Here is a 17807-nt window from a genome sequence, read left to right on the forward strand (position 1 = left end):
TCTGCTCACCTTTCTGTCTGTCTTCCACCTGTTCTTCCATCCATCCATCCATCCATCCATCCAACCATCCATCCCTCCATCCACCCTTCTGTCCATCTATCCATCTGTTCTTCCTTCCACCCACCCATCCATCCATCCACCCACTCACCCATGCATCCATCCATCCACCCACCTGCCCACTCATCCATCCATCCATCCATCCACCCACCCACCCACCCACCCACCCACTCATTCATCTGCTCTATACATCTAGTTATTTGTGGTTCACCTAAACTGTGCTGATTACTGTTCAGGGCAATGCTGGGGCTGTAACAATGAATATAACAGTAGCTGATATTTACTGAGTGCTTACTCTGTCTGTCACTATGCTAAGCACTGGATATGTACTGCCTTATTTAATCTTCACAACAACCCAGAAAAGTATGACTTAATTCTTAGTCAGGTGCTTACTGAGTAATATGTTAGGGATCATTCTGAGCCTTGTACCGTGTGAACGAGGCAGGTAGAGAACCTGCCCACACGGAATTTAAATTCCAGTGGGAGATCCAGGGAATAAGGAAACACGTAATATACCTGCAGGTTGAGCGAAAAGTGATGCCAGAGAATAAAGTGAGATAAGCAGCTGATGGGGCCAGGAGGAAGAGGCTGTTTGAGATACGGTGTTCAAGGAAGGACTTTCTGAGTAGAAGATCTGAACAGGGGCCTTAGGGACAGAGGGCTTAAGAATATCTGGGGCAAGATTATTCTAGGCAGAAAGGAAAGCCGGTGCAAAGTCCGTGGTGGGCCCGAGCTGGGTGCATTCACAGAAGAGTTAAGAGGACCCCGTGGCTGGAGCGGACAGAGCAGAGGGGGGTAATGTACGGACATCGCTGGGATTTGGTTTTAAATATAATGGCAGTTGTGCAGGGAAATGCGCTCTTCTGAACACAACTTAGCGAATCCTAATGCGAACACCTGTGTAGCCACCGTCCCAAACTCTAGAACACCCCCATCCCTCCGGAAGGTTCCTTTATGCCTCCTTACACCCCACCCCCACCCCCCATAGGTACACACTGTTCTGACTTCTCTCACTGGAGAGTTTTGGTAAATGTTCTAGAAGTTTACCGTATAAACGGAATCCCGCAGTGTGCACTCTGTGCCGTCTGGCGTGTTGCACACGGTATAATGTTTTCTGAGCTCTGTCCACGTGTTTGCGACTAACAGGAGTTCATTTGTATTGATGAGAAGTAGCTCATCGTAGGACGATAGCACGGTTTTGTTCTCCCCCCTTCCCAATTGCAGACATTCGGGTTCCTTACAGTTTTTATTGTCGTTGTTGTGAACATTCACCTCCAAACGTTTGTGGACATAATGTTTCCATTTGTCTTGGGTAAACACTTAGGAGTGAAATTACTGGGTCATAAAGTAAGGGTGTTTTCATCTGGGAAAGCAAGTGCTAATCGTCCAACATGGTGGCACGGTTTTATGCTCGCACCGGCGACGCACGAAGGTTCTGATGGTTCCACGTCCTTGTTGGCATTTGACATTACCCGTTCTTTCCACGTTAGCCGTTCTATTGCTTGTGCCGCGGTACCCCACCGAGGTCCTAATCTTCATTTTCCCGATGACTAATGATATTATAAACCTTTTCATATGCTTATGGGCCATTTGGACGTATTCTTTCTTTCTTTCTTTTTTTTAATGGAGTTGTCTTACCATTCATGATCTGTAGTAGTTCTTTATATATTCTAGATACAAATCCTTTGTCATAAATCTGTAGGGAGAGTATTTCTTCTCAGCCTCTATATATATTCCTGAAGGTGCCTTCTTATGAGCAGAAGCTTTGGATTTTGACTCAGTCTCATTTACCAGTGTTCAATTTTTCATTTGGTGCCTTTTGCGACCTTTAGAAGAACTCCTGGTCTACCTCGACGTCACAAAGCCAGATTCCTATGCGTCGCTTTAGAGGCTTTATGATGTTGGATTTCACGTTTAGGCCTGTGATCCATCTCAAATTAATTCTTGTGTGTGCGTGAGATAGGGGACTGGGGTCATTTTGCCCTTAAGCGTCTCTGGTTGTTCAAGGCTGTCTGTTAAAACAACTTCTCCTTCCCCATTCAACAGCCTTGGGGCCTTCATCAAAAATCAAGATGGACTCTCTCTCTCTCTCTCTGGGTCTGTTTCTGAATTCTATGCTGTTTTGTGCATCTGTTCGTCTACCATTGGAGGGGCTGGGGTGGGTGTGTATGTGTGTCAAGATCTGATTTATATCTTAAGCCGATCAATCAGCACGAAGAGCAGAATGGACGAGGGTGGGAGCGGAAAGACCAGCCTGGCGGCTGCGAAATCCAGGTGGGAACTGGGTGGTCGGAGAGGAAACCACCAGAAGCAGCAGGTGTGGGGGCAGGTTCTTGAGACTGGCTTAGACGCGGAGCATGGGAAAAGAGCGGGAAAAGCAAGCGACTCTGAGGGTTCAGGCTCCGCCAATGGGAAGAACGGAGTCGCCATCTACTGAGACGGGTCCTGGGACCACCAGGCATCCGTCTTCTTGTGGGGAGCAGTGTCTGAGCTGGGGGAGGACATCCCGGCAGAGGGAACAGCAGAGATCGCGGGGAGGCTCTGGTCCGCCCTGGCCTGACCTTCAAAGTCCTGATCAGATGATTGGATTCTGTGTCCCGAGGTCACCTGCCCATCCTACTGTCTCCCCACCGTGGCCAGAGGGCGGGGTGTCCTCCACTCTCCCTCGCCCCGCCCCTCAGCTCACAGCACGCTCCCCTGGCCACAGCCCCAGCAGATGGCACAGTGGTGAAGAATGTGGGCCTGGGGTCGGACCTGGCTGGCTGACCTAAGGAGAGTTACTCCAAGCCTGGCTGGCTCCCCTCACTTGTGAAACGGGAATAATGACAGCGTCTCTCCCTGCCCCATAAGCTCACGGCACCTGTGCCAGGAGAACTTGTAGGCAAATCATCCTGCAGGGAGCCTGGCTCCTGATATTTATGAGCTTACAATTATTCTCTCCATTCAACAGGTCAGAAAACTGAGGCTCGGGGACCTGAGGCCTGAGATCCCACCAACAGACGGCAGCCAAGGTTGGATGGGAAGCCAGCCCGGGGGTCTGTGTCATCCCCCCGATTTGGCACCTGCGTCTTGGCAGCCTTGCAGTGTCCCCCGCTCCCCGCTTCCCCCGGGGGTGCACACACATGACCGCGCATGCCCACTGCCTGTGAAGGGGCCTTGCCCTGGCTCCGATGGGGGGGGCGGTGGGGTGCACGCCAGCACGGCTCCGGTCAAGGGAACCTGCTGCGATCAGGGAGCGGGCAGGCGAGTCCTTAATCTGGGTTGGGGTGCGGGAGGGCAAGGGGGTGGGGCAGGCCAGGGGCAGCACGCCCTCATCACTGCGATTTGAGCTGTGAGCTGCACACTCACTTTTCCAGCTGCTCTCAAGTCCTTGTCTGACGCGTCCTTTCCCCGTGTCGGTGGGGGTGGGGCAGGGCACCATCCCAGGGAAGCCGAGCTTTGCTTGGGCAAGAGGGGCAGGGGACGGCTTTCCTGGGGGAAAAGCGAAGGGGTGAGGCTGCTCTGCCTCCCAGCCCGGAGCAGATGGCATCCTGAGGTTCACATTCGCCAAAGGACAGTGGAAAGCGCGGGGGTCCGGAGAGGGTGGTAGGGGCAGGCTGCGGGTTGATGAGGTCCCAGGGCCTAGCACAGGGCCGGGCAGTAGGGGGAGTTCGTGAGGTCTCCAAGGAATGACACGCGAAAGTGCTCGGGGGCAGCTGCCCGAGACCACGGATGTGGCACAGTGAGAGGCTAAGAGCGAGGCTCTGGGGCCATAGTGTCCACCTTTGAACCCTCCTCTGCTTAATTACTCACTCAGCAAACTTCTCCGACTCACATATTCGCGATACTGACGGACCAAATTCCCCTGATTTCTAGTGTTCCTGACCCCGTCCAGCAAGCTCTCCTGACCTCCCTGTGACCACCCACGTTCCCCAGTCCAGCTCAGCAAACCTCCTTAAGAACCCCGGCCCTGATTTCTGGGCCTGCCCCGGACGCCTCCTTGCCCCACCCCTCCCCACGTCCGTGGTGGCCGGCGACCCAAGGACCCAAGGCTCCCCGCCCCCCAGCTCTGCAGGGTCCCCGCAGAGCGGCACCCACCAAGTCTTACCCAGCGTGACCTCTGCCTGCATGGGCATCGACAGCGCTGGGTGCTTGACCTCACAGCTGAAGAGGGCCTCATTGTCGATCTGTGGGTTGAGCGTCCAGGTGAGCAAGGCACGGACCTCCACGGTGCCGTCACTGCCCGGGGTGTGGCTGTGGCGCAGGAAGTAGATGGGCTCGGCGCTGTGGACCCAGCGCGGGAACTCGCGGCTCACCACCGTCTCTGGGACGTTCTCGGTGGTCGGCTGGAGGAGGACGCCGGGGTCCGGGGTCAGGCTGCGGGCGGGGCGCTCTGTGTAGGGGCGCCCGCCCCGGTTCTCGGCGTCCAGCAGAGACAGCGACCTCTGCATCTTGGTGTCATCTAGGTCACGGTGCAGGAGGCTGCGGAAAGGCCTGCTGTCCTGGAAGGGGCCAGAGCTTGCCTCCAGCGGCTCTGTCAGGGGCACGGCATCGATGGGTTCGCCATCGCGTTTGAAATAAACCTGAAATTACAAGGAGGGTGCGGGAAGCATTTCATGACCGACGGTGGGACCTCAGAGGACCTGGCCACAGAATGCCAGTTCTTCCAAGGCCGCCTCCTCCTTCCGGATGGACTCTCCCTCATTCCTTTCCCTCCAGCACCCCAAGTACTCTGAGCCAGCTCAGGTCGAGGGGGACACACACAGCTCCTAGTGGCAGAGGCCAAGCCCACCTCCGTCTTTACCAGGAGGTGAGCCTCTTGGAGCCCCAGTTTCCTTACCTGTAAAGGGGAGTAAGGACAGCTGCCCCGGGGGCTGTCGGATGCTTCAATGAAACAATGTACTGAAACAGGGGCCCAGGGCACAGCCCCAGCAGCCACCTGGGCTGCGGGGGAGAGGTCTGCACCCACCTGGGGACAGCATTTGGACGAGGGAGAAGGTAGGAAGGCGCCTGAGAGGAAGTGAGCCATCCGAAGAAGAATGAAGAGGAAAGGATCTCCATGGGCGCGTTTTGGAGGTTTGCAACCAGAAGGAAGGAAACAGCTGCATGTGTGGGAGACAGCGAGGTGTGGGGATGGGGTGAAAGCAAACATCTTCTCGCTTTCTCTAATGGGGAACCCAAGTTTTGAGAGGCGGCATTTAATTTAATTTGCTGTCTTTTATGTTGGTACGTGTGCCCAGAGGCCTGTGGGGATTGGGTGTATTTTTTAATAAATCAGGTAAATAAATCGATGGGAGACAGGGAGAGAGGAGGGCAGGAAGCAGCTTTCTCAGGATGCTGGTGCAGGTGAGGGGAGGGAGGAGGATGTGGGGGAGGAGAGGAGGGGGGCTGCGGGAGAGGGGAAGGGGGGGGATGAAATGTGGGACCTGGAGAATCTGTCAGAGTTTATAGCTCCAGCGAAGGATCTCATATGCACATAATAGCCTGCTTTGGGTTTTTCTTTCTTTCTTTCTTTCGTTTTCTTTTGAAAAGTGCTTCAAAAGCAGGTTTGTAATTTATACCAAAGAATTCTTTTAAGTTCTGATGTCCCAGGCAAACGTAAGATGCCTGGAATGTGGGGAATTAAGGATCTTGTGTGTGTGTGTGTGTGTGTGTGTGTGTGTGTGTGTGTGTGTAGAGAGAGAGAGAGAGAGAAATGTCTTTTACATCTATGTGCAACTATATATATGTGTATATGAATATTGAATATTTTATTGCCATATCTTAAATGGCAGGAGCAGGCAGGGGTTGGGGGTGGGGAGTCTTCCTGCAGCCCCAGGGCCGTGGGGAGACTTTCTTTGTGTCCTCTGGGAAAGAAGTTGTTCTTTGGAGAAAAAGACCAGCTTATCTGATTTTAGAGAGGCCAGACCTCTTTATGGGCTCCAAAGGGGGAAACTTGGGGACCATTTCCTGCTCTCACCAATCGCTGGGATTGAAGTTGCCTTTTTATCTATCTGTCTCCTTGGGACCATGAGGTATGGGTGCAGGGAGATGGGCCTTACCAAAGCCTTATTTAAGCACCCCTGTCTACTGCCCCACCTGTGTCTCTGCACACCTGCTTACTGCCCCACTTGTACCTATGCAACCTTGCTTACGGCCCCACCTGCGCCTGTGTGCACCTGGCCACTGCCCTGTATTGGGTTTCTCTGCACCTGTTTACTGCCCTGCCCTGAGAAGCTGGGTCTATCTAGGTCTAGATCCTGGGGTGAGACTGGCCTGGGTCCCCAGGTAACCCCACTGCATCACGCCTATGAGACAGAGTCTGGAATTCATTGTCTCCCACCTTGAACTCTAACCCTACCTATCCTCCGCTCGAGCCCAGCCCCTCACTAATCCTAGTGATACCTGAGACTCACAGTGTCAAGTGTATTATACAATTCTCGTGGAGGGAGCCTTCACAGCACGTAGCGCGTGGATTCTCAATACGGGTTCAGGGAATCAAGGGTTCCACGCAGGTGCTTCGGGGCTCCATAAGGGCAACCTGACCTTCCTTCACTCTTACATGTTTTACACGTGGGGCTTCGTATATTTCATTTGGACCAAAGAGGTCCTGGTGCTGCTAAAAAAAAGCTGAAAATGTCAATGTTGTCCACTCCCTAAGCCTCTTTGCAGAAACTGGGAAGCAGAGGGGAATCTTTCTGCTTAAGGCAGGGCAGGGGCTAGAACCCAGTTCTCTATGTTAGCGCCCCCACCGCTTGAAGTGGCCGTGACGATAATGCATGAGCTGGGCTGGCGGACCTCAAAGCAGTTAGGGTGGGTCGGAGTTGGTCCAAACAGGAATTCTCTCTCTTACCTTCCTTCCGGACTTCCTCCCTTCCCTCCCTCCACAGTGGAATTGGAGCTGGAGGGCATGAACTTGAGTCCCACGTCCGTCAAGAACATTGTAGGTGACTCCGAACACGTCCCTTCCCCTCTCTGGGCCTCATTTGTCCCCATTCTGTCCGATAAGTGGGGCAGGGCTCTGCTTGATGCTGGGCTTCCCTAAGGACCCACTGTGCAGTTCTGGGACCCCAGGGTCCAGGAAAAGTGGGGTTCTGTGCTGGGATCTTGGGAGCAAAGCAGACACCTCGGTGGGTCAGATGAGTAGATGGGGTCAGACCAAGGCAGACGGCTCAAGGCAGGGGCTCCCACCCTCTCCCCTTTATTCTGCAGAGTGGACGCCACGGTGACCTCTGCAGCTGGACAAGTCACAGAGCAGGGTGGCCCGGCAGGGACGGAGGAGGAGCTGGGCACTCCAGAGGTACTCACCATGGGCGCTGGTTTCCCTCCGGACACAATGCAGACGAGCGTGAAGTTCTGGGCTTGGTAGCGGCTGAAGGGGGCGGGCATGTCTGCGGCCATCACTTCGATGGAGGTGGGGGGAGCTACCCAAGAGGGAAGGACAGCGAAACAAAGGTTTAGTGGAAGATTCAGGAGGAGATCCCCTGAGATGGGCCAGGTCCCGTGCTGGGTGCGGGGAGCAGGAAGGGGAGGAGGGTTGCGTGACTCCAGGTGGTGTTACTGGCACCAACTGCAGTCGGGACGATGTCCCTGCCGGGCACACGGACAAGGGCTCGGCCTCAAGGGGCCTACAGCCTGCTGGGAAGAAGGGCACGAATCAAGGGACCATACAGTTAAACGTGGGAAGCGCATCAGGTGCCGGGAGGTGTAACAGGAGGCAAGGGGCCCCTGCCCAGGTCTGAGCAAGTTCTGTGACCCGAGGAAGCAACCCAAGATAAAGGACAAGTGTGGCAGTTGGAGGGAACAGCATATGCAGAGGTCTGGAGCATGTCAGCCCGGGGCAGGCGGCAGGGGGAGGGCAAGGAGCTGGGGATGGGGGTGGAGGGGCCCTGGGAAGCGTGCGGGGTGCAAAGCAGAGCCGTTGACCGTAGGTTACCGCTTGCAGTGGCCGGTTCCTAGCAGCGCCTGAGACCCACATGTGCCATTTCCAGGACTGCTCTGGTAGCCTGAGATCGGCCACAGTAGGCAGCTTTACGCCACGGAAACTGGCCACCACCACAAATCAAGGCTTTTTGTGTGTTCTCTTCTCTGCCCCAGCCCCCCGAGAGGGGGTTTCCCAGCACACCACTGGTCATGTGTTTTCTTCTTTGTCTTGAGAGCAGTGGGGAGCCATTGAAAGTTTTAAGCAAGAGCAGCGCCACGATCGGAATTGCATTCTGGACGCTGAAAACACACAGTGTGACTCAGGCTAGACGGGCTGTCCGTTTAGAGCAGGGTGAGGGCAACAGAGAGGAGGTGACTTTGAGAGGCATTTAGGGCCAAGAGCTGCCTCTTTCCTTTCTTTCTGGAAGTTGGTGTATTTTGGCCGGTCCCGCCTCCCACTGGCTCACTCTGCTCAGCAATCACTGGCTGGTGTGACAAAGCCAGGGCTCCTGGGTGGGCACTGTGGGGTAGTGGAGAGGACACCCGTGGAGCCTTTGGGAACCTCTGGATCCAAATCTCAGCCAGGTCGCCAAACCTCCACGTCCTGGGGCAAGTTACCAAAGCTCTGAGCCTCAGTTCCCCAATCTGCTAAATGGGAGTAAAACTTGGCAGATGGATGTGAAGGAGGGGCCAGCTCCTAGGTGTGAAAGGGCTTAGCACATGGTAGGAAGCTGCTATTCTTTTTTATTCTTTTTAATTTTTTTAAATATTTATTTTTGAGAGAGAGAGAGAGAGAGAGAGAGAAAGGGAGAGAGCAGGGGAGGGGTAGAGAGAGAGGGAGACACAGAACCCAAAGCAGGCTCCAGGCTCTGAGCTGTCAGCACAGAGCCCTACTTGGGGCTCGAACTCATGAACCACATTCACGTCCTGAGCCGAAAGAGGACGCTTAACCGACCGAACCACCCAGGCGCCCCAGGAATCTGCTATTCTTCGGATTCACACTATTATTTCCGCAGTCCCCTTGCATTCAGGAGGACAGGAGCCAGGATCTGAGGACTTCACTTGGGAAGGGCTGTCCATTTTGGCTTACCCAGCCTGGGGTCAAGCGCGGCGGGGGAAACGGAGAGGATGAAGAGCCGGGGCCTTTCCTTCCTGCAGGGGGTTTTCACTCCAGGTAAGTTTAATTAAGCTCAACGAACATTTCCTGACACCTACTAGGTGCCGGGCATGGTGCCAGGCGCCCGCTGTAGGCGCCCGGTGATAAAACAGAGAAGCTCACAGGCTGGGGGGTGGGGGTGACAGCCGCCTGGCCGCTCTATTTTGAGGTCTGGTGAAAGGAAGCCAGGTATGAGCCATTCATTCATTCGCGCAGCCACCACGCGCTGTGCAATTGGCAAGGGAAGCGGCATGAACAGGAAACAATGGGAAAACAACAGATGCAGAATTGTAATTAAGTGTAAGATTGTATAAAGCAGGTGGTAAGTGGGGTAGGAATTCCGCGAGGGGAAACATACAGGGAGCGCTTCAATTACCCAGAAGTCCCAGGTTCTGCCATCGAACTCACTCTAAGACTCCAGTGAAACACCTGGGGCCCCACAGCAAGAACCCACGATGCAGCCAGGAGCTGTGCTAAGCCCTTAGCCTGGGTGAACGCATGCAATCCTCCCCATCAGTCTACGAGGTGGGTGTGTTTACTCCCATTTTACAGACGGGAAACTGAAGAGGTGCGGGAGGCCGTCCCCGGGTTCACAGAGTCAGGATCTGTACCTGAGCGCCCCGACTCCAGAGCCCCAGCTCTGACAAGAGGCTGCGCCTCCGTGGTCTTTGGAAAGAAGAAAAGAGCTCGTTTCTGTGGGTGCCTTTAGCCCCACGTGGACACGTTTGAGCCACGGGGAACCCTCACGGACGCCTTGTGACCCAGATCCCTCGGGAGCTCTCCTGTGGGTGGCTCTACTTAACTCGGCTACCCCGGAGATGAAGGGACCACGCCAATCAGAGCTTTGGCGTAAAACTCGGGCACCGCTCGTGGTCGTGTGCACGGATGTAAGTATACCCTCCAAGAATCCGACAGGCTCAGAAATGACACGAGGCACCTTTGATATCTCTCATCCTTTCTCACTTTCATTGAGACCCTTAGAACCTTCCTTGATTGGACTGCTCTGGGGAGCAGAGATGATTCTTAAAAGGTGCCTGGGGTGGGGGGGGGGGAGTCTAGCAGTTTTCATTATTATTTGCATCGCTATTATCAGGAGGTAGGACAGGACAGTGGTTAAAAGTGTGGGCTGTGAATCAGCCTACCTAGAGCTCAAAGACCAGCTGTCCCACTTACAGGCTGTGTGACCTTGGGCCAGTTACCTAACCTCTCTGAACCTCAATTTCCGCCTCCACAAAAGGGGATTACAGGGTACCTGTGATGATTCAGTGACATAGTACCTGAAAGGTGTTTTGAAAGTGCATCCTGTACGTGTCATCGGCACTTATTAGCAGGATTCATTACTAACGTTCTTTCTGGAGGCTCCCTGCTACTGGGCAGGAGAATGAAAGGTCTCTGCCTTCGGGAGCATTCACAGGTAAGTGAGAAGCCCAGAAGGTGCCACGGGGCACCTTCCAAAGCAGGAGTCACTCACCCCATGTGGCTGTTGTGCACTCGAAAGGCGTTTTTGACTTCCTGTGTGCTGTCAGCGTAAAATACCCACTGGAGTTCAAAAGCCATTTTAAAAAGAATGTCAAAGGTATCGCTAATATTTTATAGTGGTTATCTGCTGAAGCTATATTTGGGCTCTACTGGACTTCATATATTATTAAAATTAATTCACCTTGCAACGCTTTTCTCAATGTGGTGATTGGAAAACTTATAATTACATACGGGACTTGCATGGGGTCTCTGTTGGACAACACTGGTCGACACCTTCCATTTTACAGGTAAGCAAACTGAGGTCAGAGAGGGGGAAATTTGCCTACAGTCACACTGTAGGTCCGTTGGCAGAGCCCAGACTGCCACCCAGCACTTCCAAAGCCTGGCCAGGGTTCTCTGCAGAGCATGGGCGCCCCTGTCCCCAGTCACACGCACGCGCGCCCACACACACGCACCTTCGTGCGTGCCCACATCCCCATTCCGGAGATCTGCACCCGCGTCACGCACGCTGCCCACACAGACCCTGATTGGGAGACGTGTCCCTGTCCCTCGTTATGTTTCCGAGCAGGTGTTAGCAATGTGTACAGTTAATCAAGCTCCTAAGACAATAACAGATTTCGGTTGTACGGCCGATGACACAGCAGAGCTGTAATAACTGTGGACGCTCATTTCTGCCTCCATCCCTTCCCAGACCCCAACGCCATCCCCACGCTCATCCCCACACCTGTCCCTCTTACAATCTCTGGCCGAGGTCAAAGCAAGCAGCCCCCAATGCGCCCCCTGGGATTGGCCCCGCGGCCCCGGGAGCACTTGTCCAGCCCAAGGCAGATGGCCAGCGGCGGCCCAAGCATAACTTCCATGCAGCTTCCTGGACAGGAACAATCCCGAGGTCCAAGCTGGGCTCTGGAATCAGCACGATAAAGCAGGCCACCTGACTGTGACCCACGTGGCATAGAATGGCAAAGAATCCACCAAGACCCCTGGCTCAGCAGTCTCTCCCCCGACTCTTCCGGGCCAGGGTCCCGTGCACCCACCAGGAGTGTCTCATTCCTGTGGATCTGAGGGTGCGTCTTCAGAGGTGTCTGTGCCGAGGCAGGGCTCTCCCGGGGGGCGGGGAGCACCCACCTGCACCGTTTACCTGAAAGGACCGTCCTCAGGTGAAGAGACACCCAGCAGGTGTGTTTGGATCGGACGCATGGCCGCGGTCACGGCAGTAAGAGCCCGGATATGGGCGGAGCTTCAGGGTTTACAAGCCACTTCCGGACACGTTAGCGCACAGCCGGCCCTGGGCAGTAGGAAGACCCCGCCCCCCAACCCCGCCTGGCTCTACACGTCCGTGGTCACGCAAAGACCGCCACCACCAAACTCCCCCGGATCCCCTGTCCCCAAGTCCAGCCGGTCAACGTCTCAGTTTTGTCTGACTTCTTTGTCTTAAGCAGAGAGGGTTGCTGCTGGAAGTTTCTTGGACCCATTTTCTCCAGCATCGGGACAGGTAAAGTGTGCCTGCGCGTCCGTCTCAGCGGCCGCCACAGCCAACTTCTGCTGCTTCTGTCCCACGGCCATCCAGGGATGCCGTTATTTTCTCCTTCACAGTTAACATCGACACAGTGAGGTAACGGTCGGGTGATCAGTTTTATGAAATTAACTCTGAAATATTGCCTGTCTTTATCTTGAAAGCAGAACTTTGTTTTGGTCATCGTAACTCACTTTGAAGATAATGCGATCGTTCGCTGCTCTGTAAACCGTCTGGTGGCCTTTGAAATTCGGGAACACAAACCTGTCCTCATACAAACCCCAGCAGGCCCGTGTCTAATTGCATCTCCTAGAGTCGGGTTCTCTCCCCACCCGTGGGGTCCTCTCCAGCGCCTGCCGGGGTCCCGGCTCCGAGAGAGCCACACCGAGGTTCCGGTGCAGGCCCTGCTTGCTACCAACATCACATGGGACCACGGGCAAGTCAGCTGACCCACCGGATGTCAGTCTTCCCATCTGTAAAATGGGTTCAATAAAACACACCCTGCCAACGTGTCTGCTTCCAGGATTTTTGAGAGGAGGAGCAAATGAGAAAATGGACACAAACCTTCTATAAGCTGCAGGAACAGAAAGGGACTATTTATATTACCCCTTTGACTGACCACGCCCCTTCCTGGGCTGAGGGAATTTCTTTCTCTTCCAGGAGTGGCCCTTGTCTGAGGGAGGGATAATCCGTCGTTCTCTGGGTACCGCTGTGTGACGGTGCTGGGCACATTCCTGCTCTGAATGTCATTTATCACAGGGTGGTAATCAATTAGACGGGGGGGGGGGGGGGGGGGGGGGGAGACAAGTTCAAAATTGTATTATTTGCAAAAAATCCATTCTTTTCTCTCAGCATGCCTGCTCTATTGACTGCCTTCCCTTCAATCAGCAACCAGTCATTATCCCGAATTTCAAGGAAAAAGAAAGCCACCCTCTTAATATATAAAAGTGTCCATGCGTGAATACAAATGTCCCTCCACGTTCCCTATTTTTTAATTTCTTCCTTTTTTGGGAGGGGGGGTCTCCCATCACAGTGTCTTTCCATCCTCTCCACCGGTCTCTCCGGCTTCTACAAGACGCTGCTCAAAGGAGCACCTCCTCCAGGCAGCCACCCTGCTCCACACTGAGCTGCCCAAGGTTCCTTCTGCAGCTCGCCTCCTCCGTGCCCTGCACAAAGCGATCCTTCTGCTGGTTAACTCTGCCTCATCCTTTAGGGCTGGCCTTAGGGACTGCCTCCCTCGGCAGCCTTCTAGGACCTTGCCAGACTCGGTCAGGGCTTATCCTCTGGGTTCCTGGAGCATTGCACACCTGTCATTCTCACAGGTGCCTGTCATCCTGTCCCGGGTCCACATCTGTTTCTCCAGGAGACTGTGCTCCCGGACGTCTGGAGCTTCGTCTTTTGCCCACCTAACCTCAGAGCTGGCGCAGGCCTGCCGCACAGGAGTTCAAGTTCAATTCTTGTTTTGTTTGTTCCTTCCCTCCTTCCTTCATTTCTCCCGGCCCAGGCAAGCACACAGCCCGTTTGTGGAAGGGATCTCTCGAGACCCTGGAATGCTGTGGGCCCTGCCTTGCTTTGACCAAGGCCACCTTCCCCAACGCCATGCTCTGACACACTGAGAATTTTGGGGGAGGTCCGTGAACACCCTAAGCTCCTTCTAACCCCAAGGCCTCTGCATCTGACACCCCCACTAGAATGCAAGCACCATGAAGGCAGGGACGCTTATCTATGGTCACATCCCGAGGGCCGCACACACAAGGATTTGTTCAGTAGTTATTGGTCAAACGAATGAGTCGGGGGGAGGGACCCAAGGGTCGTGCCCCCCCCCATCCCTGCCCCATTTGGAAGGGCTGAAATCTCTGGCCCCGCCCAAGGCCCTCCCTCCTAGCAGGAACCCAAGGAGGGAGACCCCACCAGTGGGCGGGGGCCTCCAGCAGGAAAAGAGAGGAGAAAAGCACAACTCTTTGGTTTATGGGAAAATTAAATATCGAACTGAGGAGTAATAGCAGCCCAGGGAAAAAAAGGCCTGACAAAAAGCCCCCGAATGGAGCCAGACAAACGCCGCGTCTGTGCTTCTAGGGGCGGCAGGAGGGGGCTCGGTCACGCGACAGCTGTTCAGCCGAACCCACCACCCCCTCCAACCTGACATTGGGTAGAAACCCACGCGCCGATGCCATCGACGGATGGGGACCTGGGTCTAGGGCGTTGCCAGTGTGGGTGGGCCCTGCCCGGGACCCTTCCTGCCCCGGGGTGGGGGCCTTTCTGAGCGGATGGGGTCACCAGGGGACTTCTAGTAGCCGCGGGCATAATCCGTCCCCCCGCCCCCAGGCCTCCCCCCTCCGCGGGAGCTGGCTGGCAGCATCGGTTCACCTGCCTCGGCCCTCCCCTGCCAGCTGTTGTGCTTTCGCAGTGGCGGAAGATAAAATTAACAACCCCAACTGGAGGCTCTGGCTGACTGCTCTGGGGGAGCAGGGGGGGTGCTGGAGGAGGGGGGGGGGGGGCGCAGCCTGTGAGGCGGAGAATCGGTGGGGCTGGGACAAGCAGGACCCAACTCGGGTTACTGCTGACGGAGAAATAAAAGCCCGCATGCACGCGCGCGCACGCGCACACGCACACGCTCCGACACACTCGAAGGGGCGGCGGGGAGGCCAGGTACAGAATCGTACACGACGCGCTTAATCTGGTCGCTGTCACAGTGTGGTCCCCGGACCAGCAGCATCAGCCTTACCTAGAACTTGTAAACTGCAAACTCCCGAGCCCCCTTCCAGACGGGCCGAAACAGAACCCCCGGGGGCGGGGTGGGATCCGGGCTTCTGGGTTTTAAGAAGCCTTCCAGGAGATTCTAATGCGAGCTCAGTGTGAGAACCACTCTTTGACTCTTGTGAGCCCCGGTCTGCTCATCTCTAAGTTAGGGGTACTAAGACTCACTGGGTGGTGATGTTAGGGGCACCAAAGACTTGGGCCACAATAGGTGCTCGGTGAACAGAGAAAATTATTGCTGGCTGGGACAGCAAGATTCAGGCCGAGTTAGGGAACCTCTATTCGGCTTTTCCTGGACCCAGCAGACAGGGCAAGGGTAGAACTCTCTGCCCTGAGTCAAAGGGCCTCAAAACCCCCAAGTCCCACCCCACAAGCAGTTCAACTTCAGGCTCATGCCTTGATTGGCTGCTTGGCAATGTTCCCCGTTTTTTTTTTTTTTTTTTGATTGGCTTCCTAGGCCACCAGTCCCGTGTGGACCCTCCCCCTGCCTGGGGTCTCCTGGCTGGAGGCAGCCTCTGCCCAGCAGCCTGTCTGCAGCCACGCCATTGTAGTTTATGTGGCAATAGAGCAAATGTGTTCAGGCCCATGATAGGTGCCATTTCTGCAGAGACGAAATCTATGGGGTGTGACATGAATCCGTTTTAAATAGCAGCAAGGCTGGCTATTCGGAGGATGTTTTCAATGTATCCCAGAGGTATATATTACACACATGGGCGATTTCACCAGGTGCCATATTTGCAGCTATATGAAAAACGCCTGTGGAAGCTTGCAGAAGCCTGGGGAGGCCCTGGCTGGTGGGGAAGCACGTTCGAGATCTGGCCAGGGGCAGTGGCATCCAGCTCAAGTTCTTTCTGTTCAAGTTCAAGTTCAGCCTGCTCTCTACTTTTCTCCCCCACCCCCACGCCCACTAGAGAGCAGTGGGCTAGAGCTTAGAGAACAAGTTTGGAGGAAGCCCCCCCCCCCCCCTTTCCCCCAAAAAGCCTCTGTCCTTTCCAGCAGAACTGAACCCCCAAGAACCGGGGCCTTTGTGTTCGGGGGCTCAGAACAGGGCTCACCCTTGGCCTTCCCTACCCAGGCCTGGGGCACTTGGCCTGAAGCCACCGCCCTCCTTAGGCACTTGCTAGTTTCCTGGCCTCACCCATAGAGCAAGGGTGACTCTGGAGTCACTGGCCCATGCGGGGTGCTCGTGGGGACTGAAGAACATAGCAGGTGCCACCCCAGCCAAGCTCCCAGCAGGGCCCCAACTCTGCGCCCCGGCCCCAGGCTCTGAGCTGTCAGCACAGAGCCCGACGCAGGGGCTCGAACTCACAAGCCACAAGATCATGACCTGAGCTGAAGTTGGACGCTTAACCGACTGAGCCACCCGGGTGCCCCAAGGATTGCGTCTTTTTAAAGAGCTGGGTGAGGCAGAGCCATGCTTCATTCCCAACGGGACCAACTCTTGGCTGGGGTGGAGGGGCTCGATTTTGGTGGGGGGGCAGCACGTGCAGCCTCACCAGGGCCCCATGGGCGGGGCCAGGGCCACTTATTCATCTCTGACCCCTCTAACCTCGTCCCTCCCCAGGTTCCTTCCCACCTTGGTTCTCTCATCTGTAAAGCGGGGACTGCCATAGTACCTAGTCACAGGTGTTGGTACCTCGTCACAGTACCTGGGCGTCACAGGGCCATCGTGAGGGTGAACCGAGCTCGTGCTTTGCAGGATGCCTGGTACTGGTGAGACCATACCCCCACCGGCCACCATATGTGTGAACAGCAGCCTCTATCGCTGGCCTGGGCCAGTGGCTGGCCTTTGCCTACACCACTCACTCTGGCCACCGGCCTGAGAGGCCCTCACGCTGGGGACACTTGTGCATCCTGCTGACCGGGGGCCCCGGGCGTGGGGGGCACAGGGCAGCCCTCAGCGAGCATGCGATGGGTTGATGTTTGCAGGGGTGACTGGGAGGAGGCTTTGCTCAGTGAGCATCCCCCTGCACCCAGAGTTGAGGGCCCGCGGGGTCCCCAGGCACACAGTGGGTGGGGGTGAGGGGTGGGGAGAGCACTTGACCCACATCTCCACTCACTGGTGGTCACTCTGGGGGCAGGTTCCGTGGTAAATGCTTTAATGCATTAGAGCCTCACCCATCCCAGGAAGTAGGGGTAGTTCTCTCCTTTGACAGACGGAAACGGAGGTTTTCAAAGGCGGTATGGTCCGCCGCTAGTCGGTCAGCAAGGACCAAGGCTAGCTTTCGTACCGCGTCTGGCTTAAGCCCCTCCGCCCAGGCTCACGACCCCGAGTGCACCGCCTGGCCCCGCGTCTCACATGCTGCGGGCTGTCTCTCAGGGCATCCGTTTCCTCTGTGAGGCAGTAACGGGGCTGGGCTGGGTCACTGCTGAGGTCTGCGGCTCAGATCTGGGCAGAAGCTACAGCAGGAGGGCTGGAGATTAGAGAGGGGGAGACGGTCCTGAGCAGCTGTGTGTGAGGCGGTGGGACTGGTCAGCAGAGCGGGGCCAGCCCCTCCCTGACGGCGGCCCTCAGGAGTTGGGGCCTGTCCTCTGATGGGCCCGGGGTCCACAGGAGAGTCAGCTGGGAGGGTGTGGCGGGGGCCATCATTCGCAGCAAAAACCTTCTCTACCCAAACTCCTGCTCTCAAACCCCAGGCCCATCCGGCTCCCATGGTCTCCCTGGACACACATCCCTGGATTCGGGGCCCTGTTCTGGCCTCGCCTTTCCTCTCTGCCCGGGGCCAGGCCTGGTGGACGGAGGGCAGGCAGGGCCCGCGGTAGCCTGACATGCCAGGACCGGGCACAGTGGCTGGCCTCATACGGGCTCGGGGACCAAGCTGCTGTATCCTGGCCCTACCACCTGCGAGCTGGGTGACCTTGGCAAGTCACTTCCCCCCACCGTGCCTGTTTCCTCATCTGTAGCGTGGGGATCATCGTATCTATGTGACAGGTTCTTCTGTAAGGTATTTAGGCCCTGGCATG

The 17807-nt window shown here is 55.8% G+C and overlaps 1 protein-coding gene across 1 annotated transcript in view; it reads right to left on the reverse strand.

Annotated features, from left to right (window-relative positions):
* IGSF21 (immunoglobin superfamily member 21) overlaps positions 1 to 17807 on the reverse strand; it is a 230093-nt gene that overhangs the window by 5078 nt on the left and 207208 nt on the right. The window contains exons 5-6 of the mRNA XM_049617965.1: positions 7324 to 7439; positions 4145 to 4619 (exon numbers count right to left, since the gene is read on the reverse strand). Coding sequence (XP_049473922.1) covers positions 4145 to 4619; positions 7324 to 7439 — 591 coding nt within the window. The remainder of the gene's footprint in view (positions 1 to 4144; positions 4620 to 7323; positions 7440 to 17807) is intronic.

This window comes from Panthera uncia (assembly GCF_023721935.1).
Source record: "Panthera uncia isolate 11264 chromosome C1 unlocalized genomic scaffold, Puncia_PCG_1.0 HiC_scaffold_4, whole genome shotgun sequence".
In the NCBI taxonomy this organism is placed as follows: domain Eukaryota; kingdom Metazoa; phylum Chordata; class Mammalia; order Carnivora; family Felidae; genus Panthera; species Panthera uncia.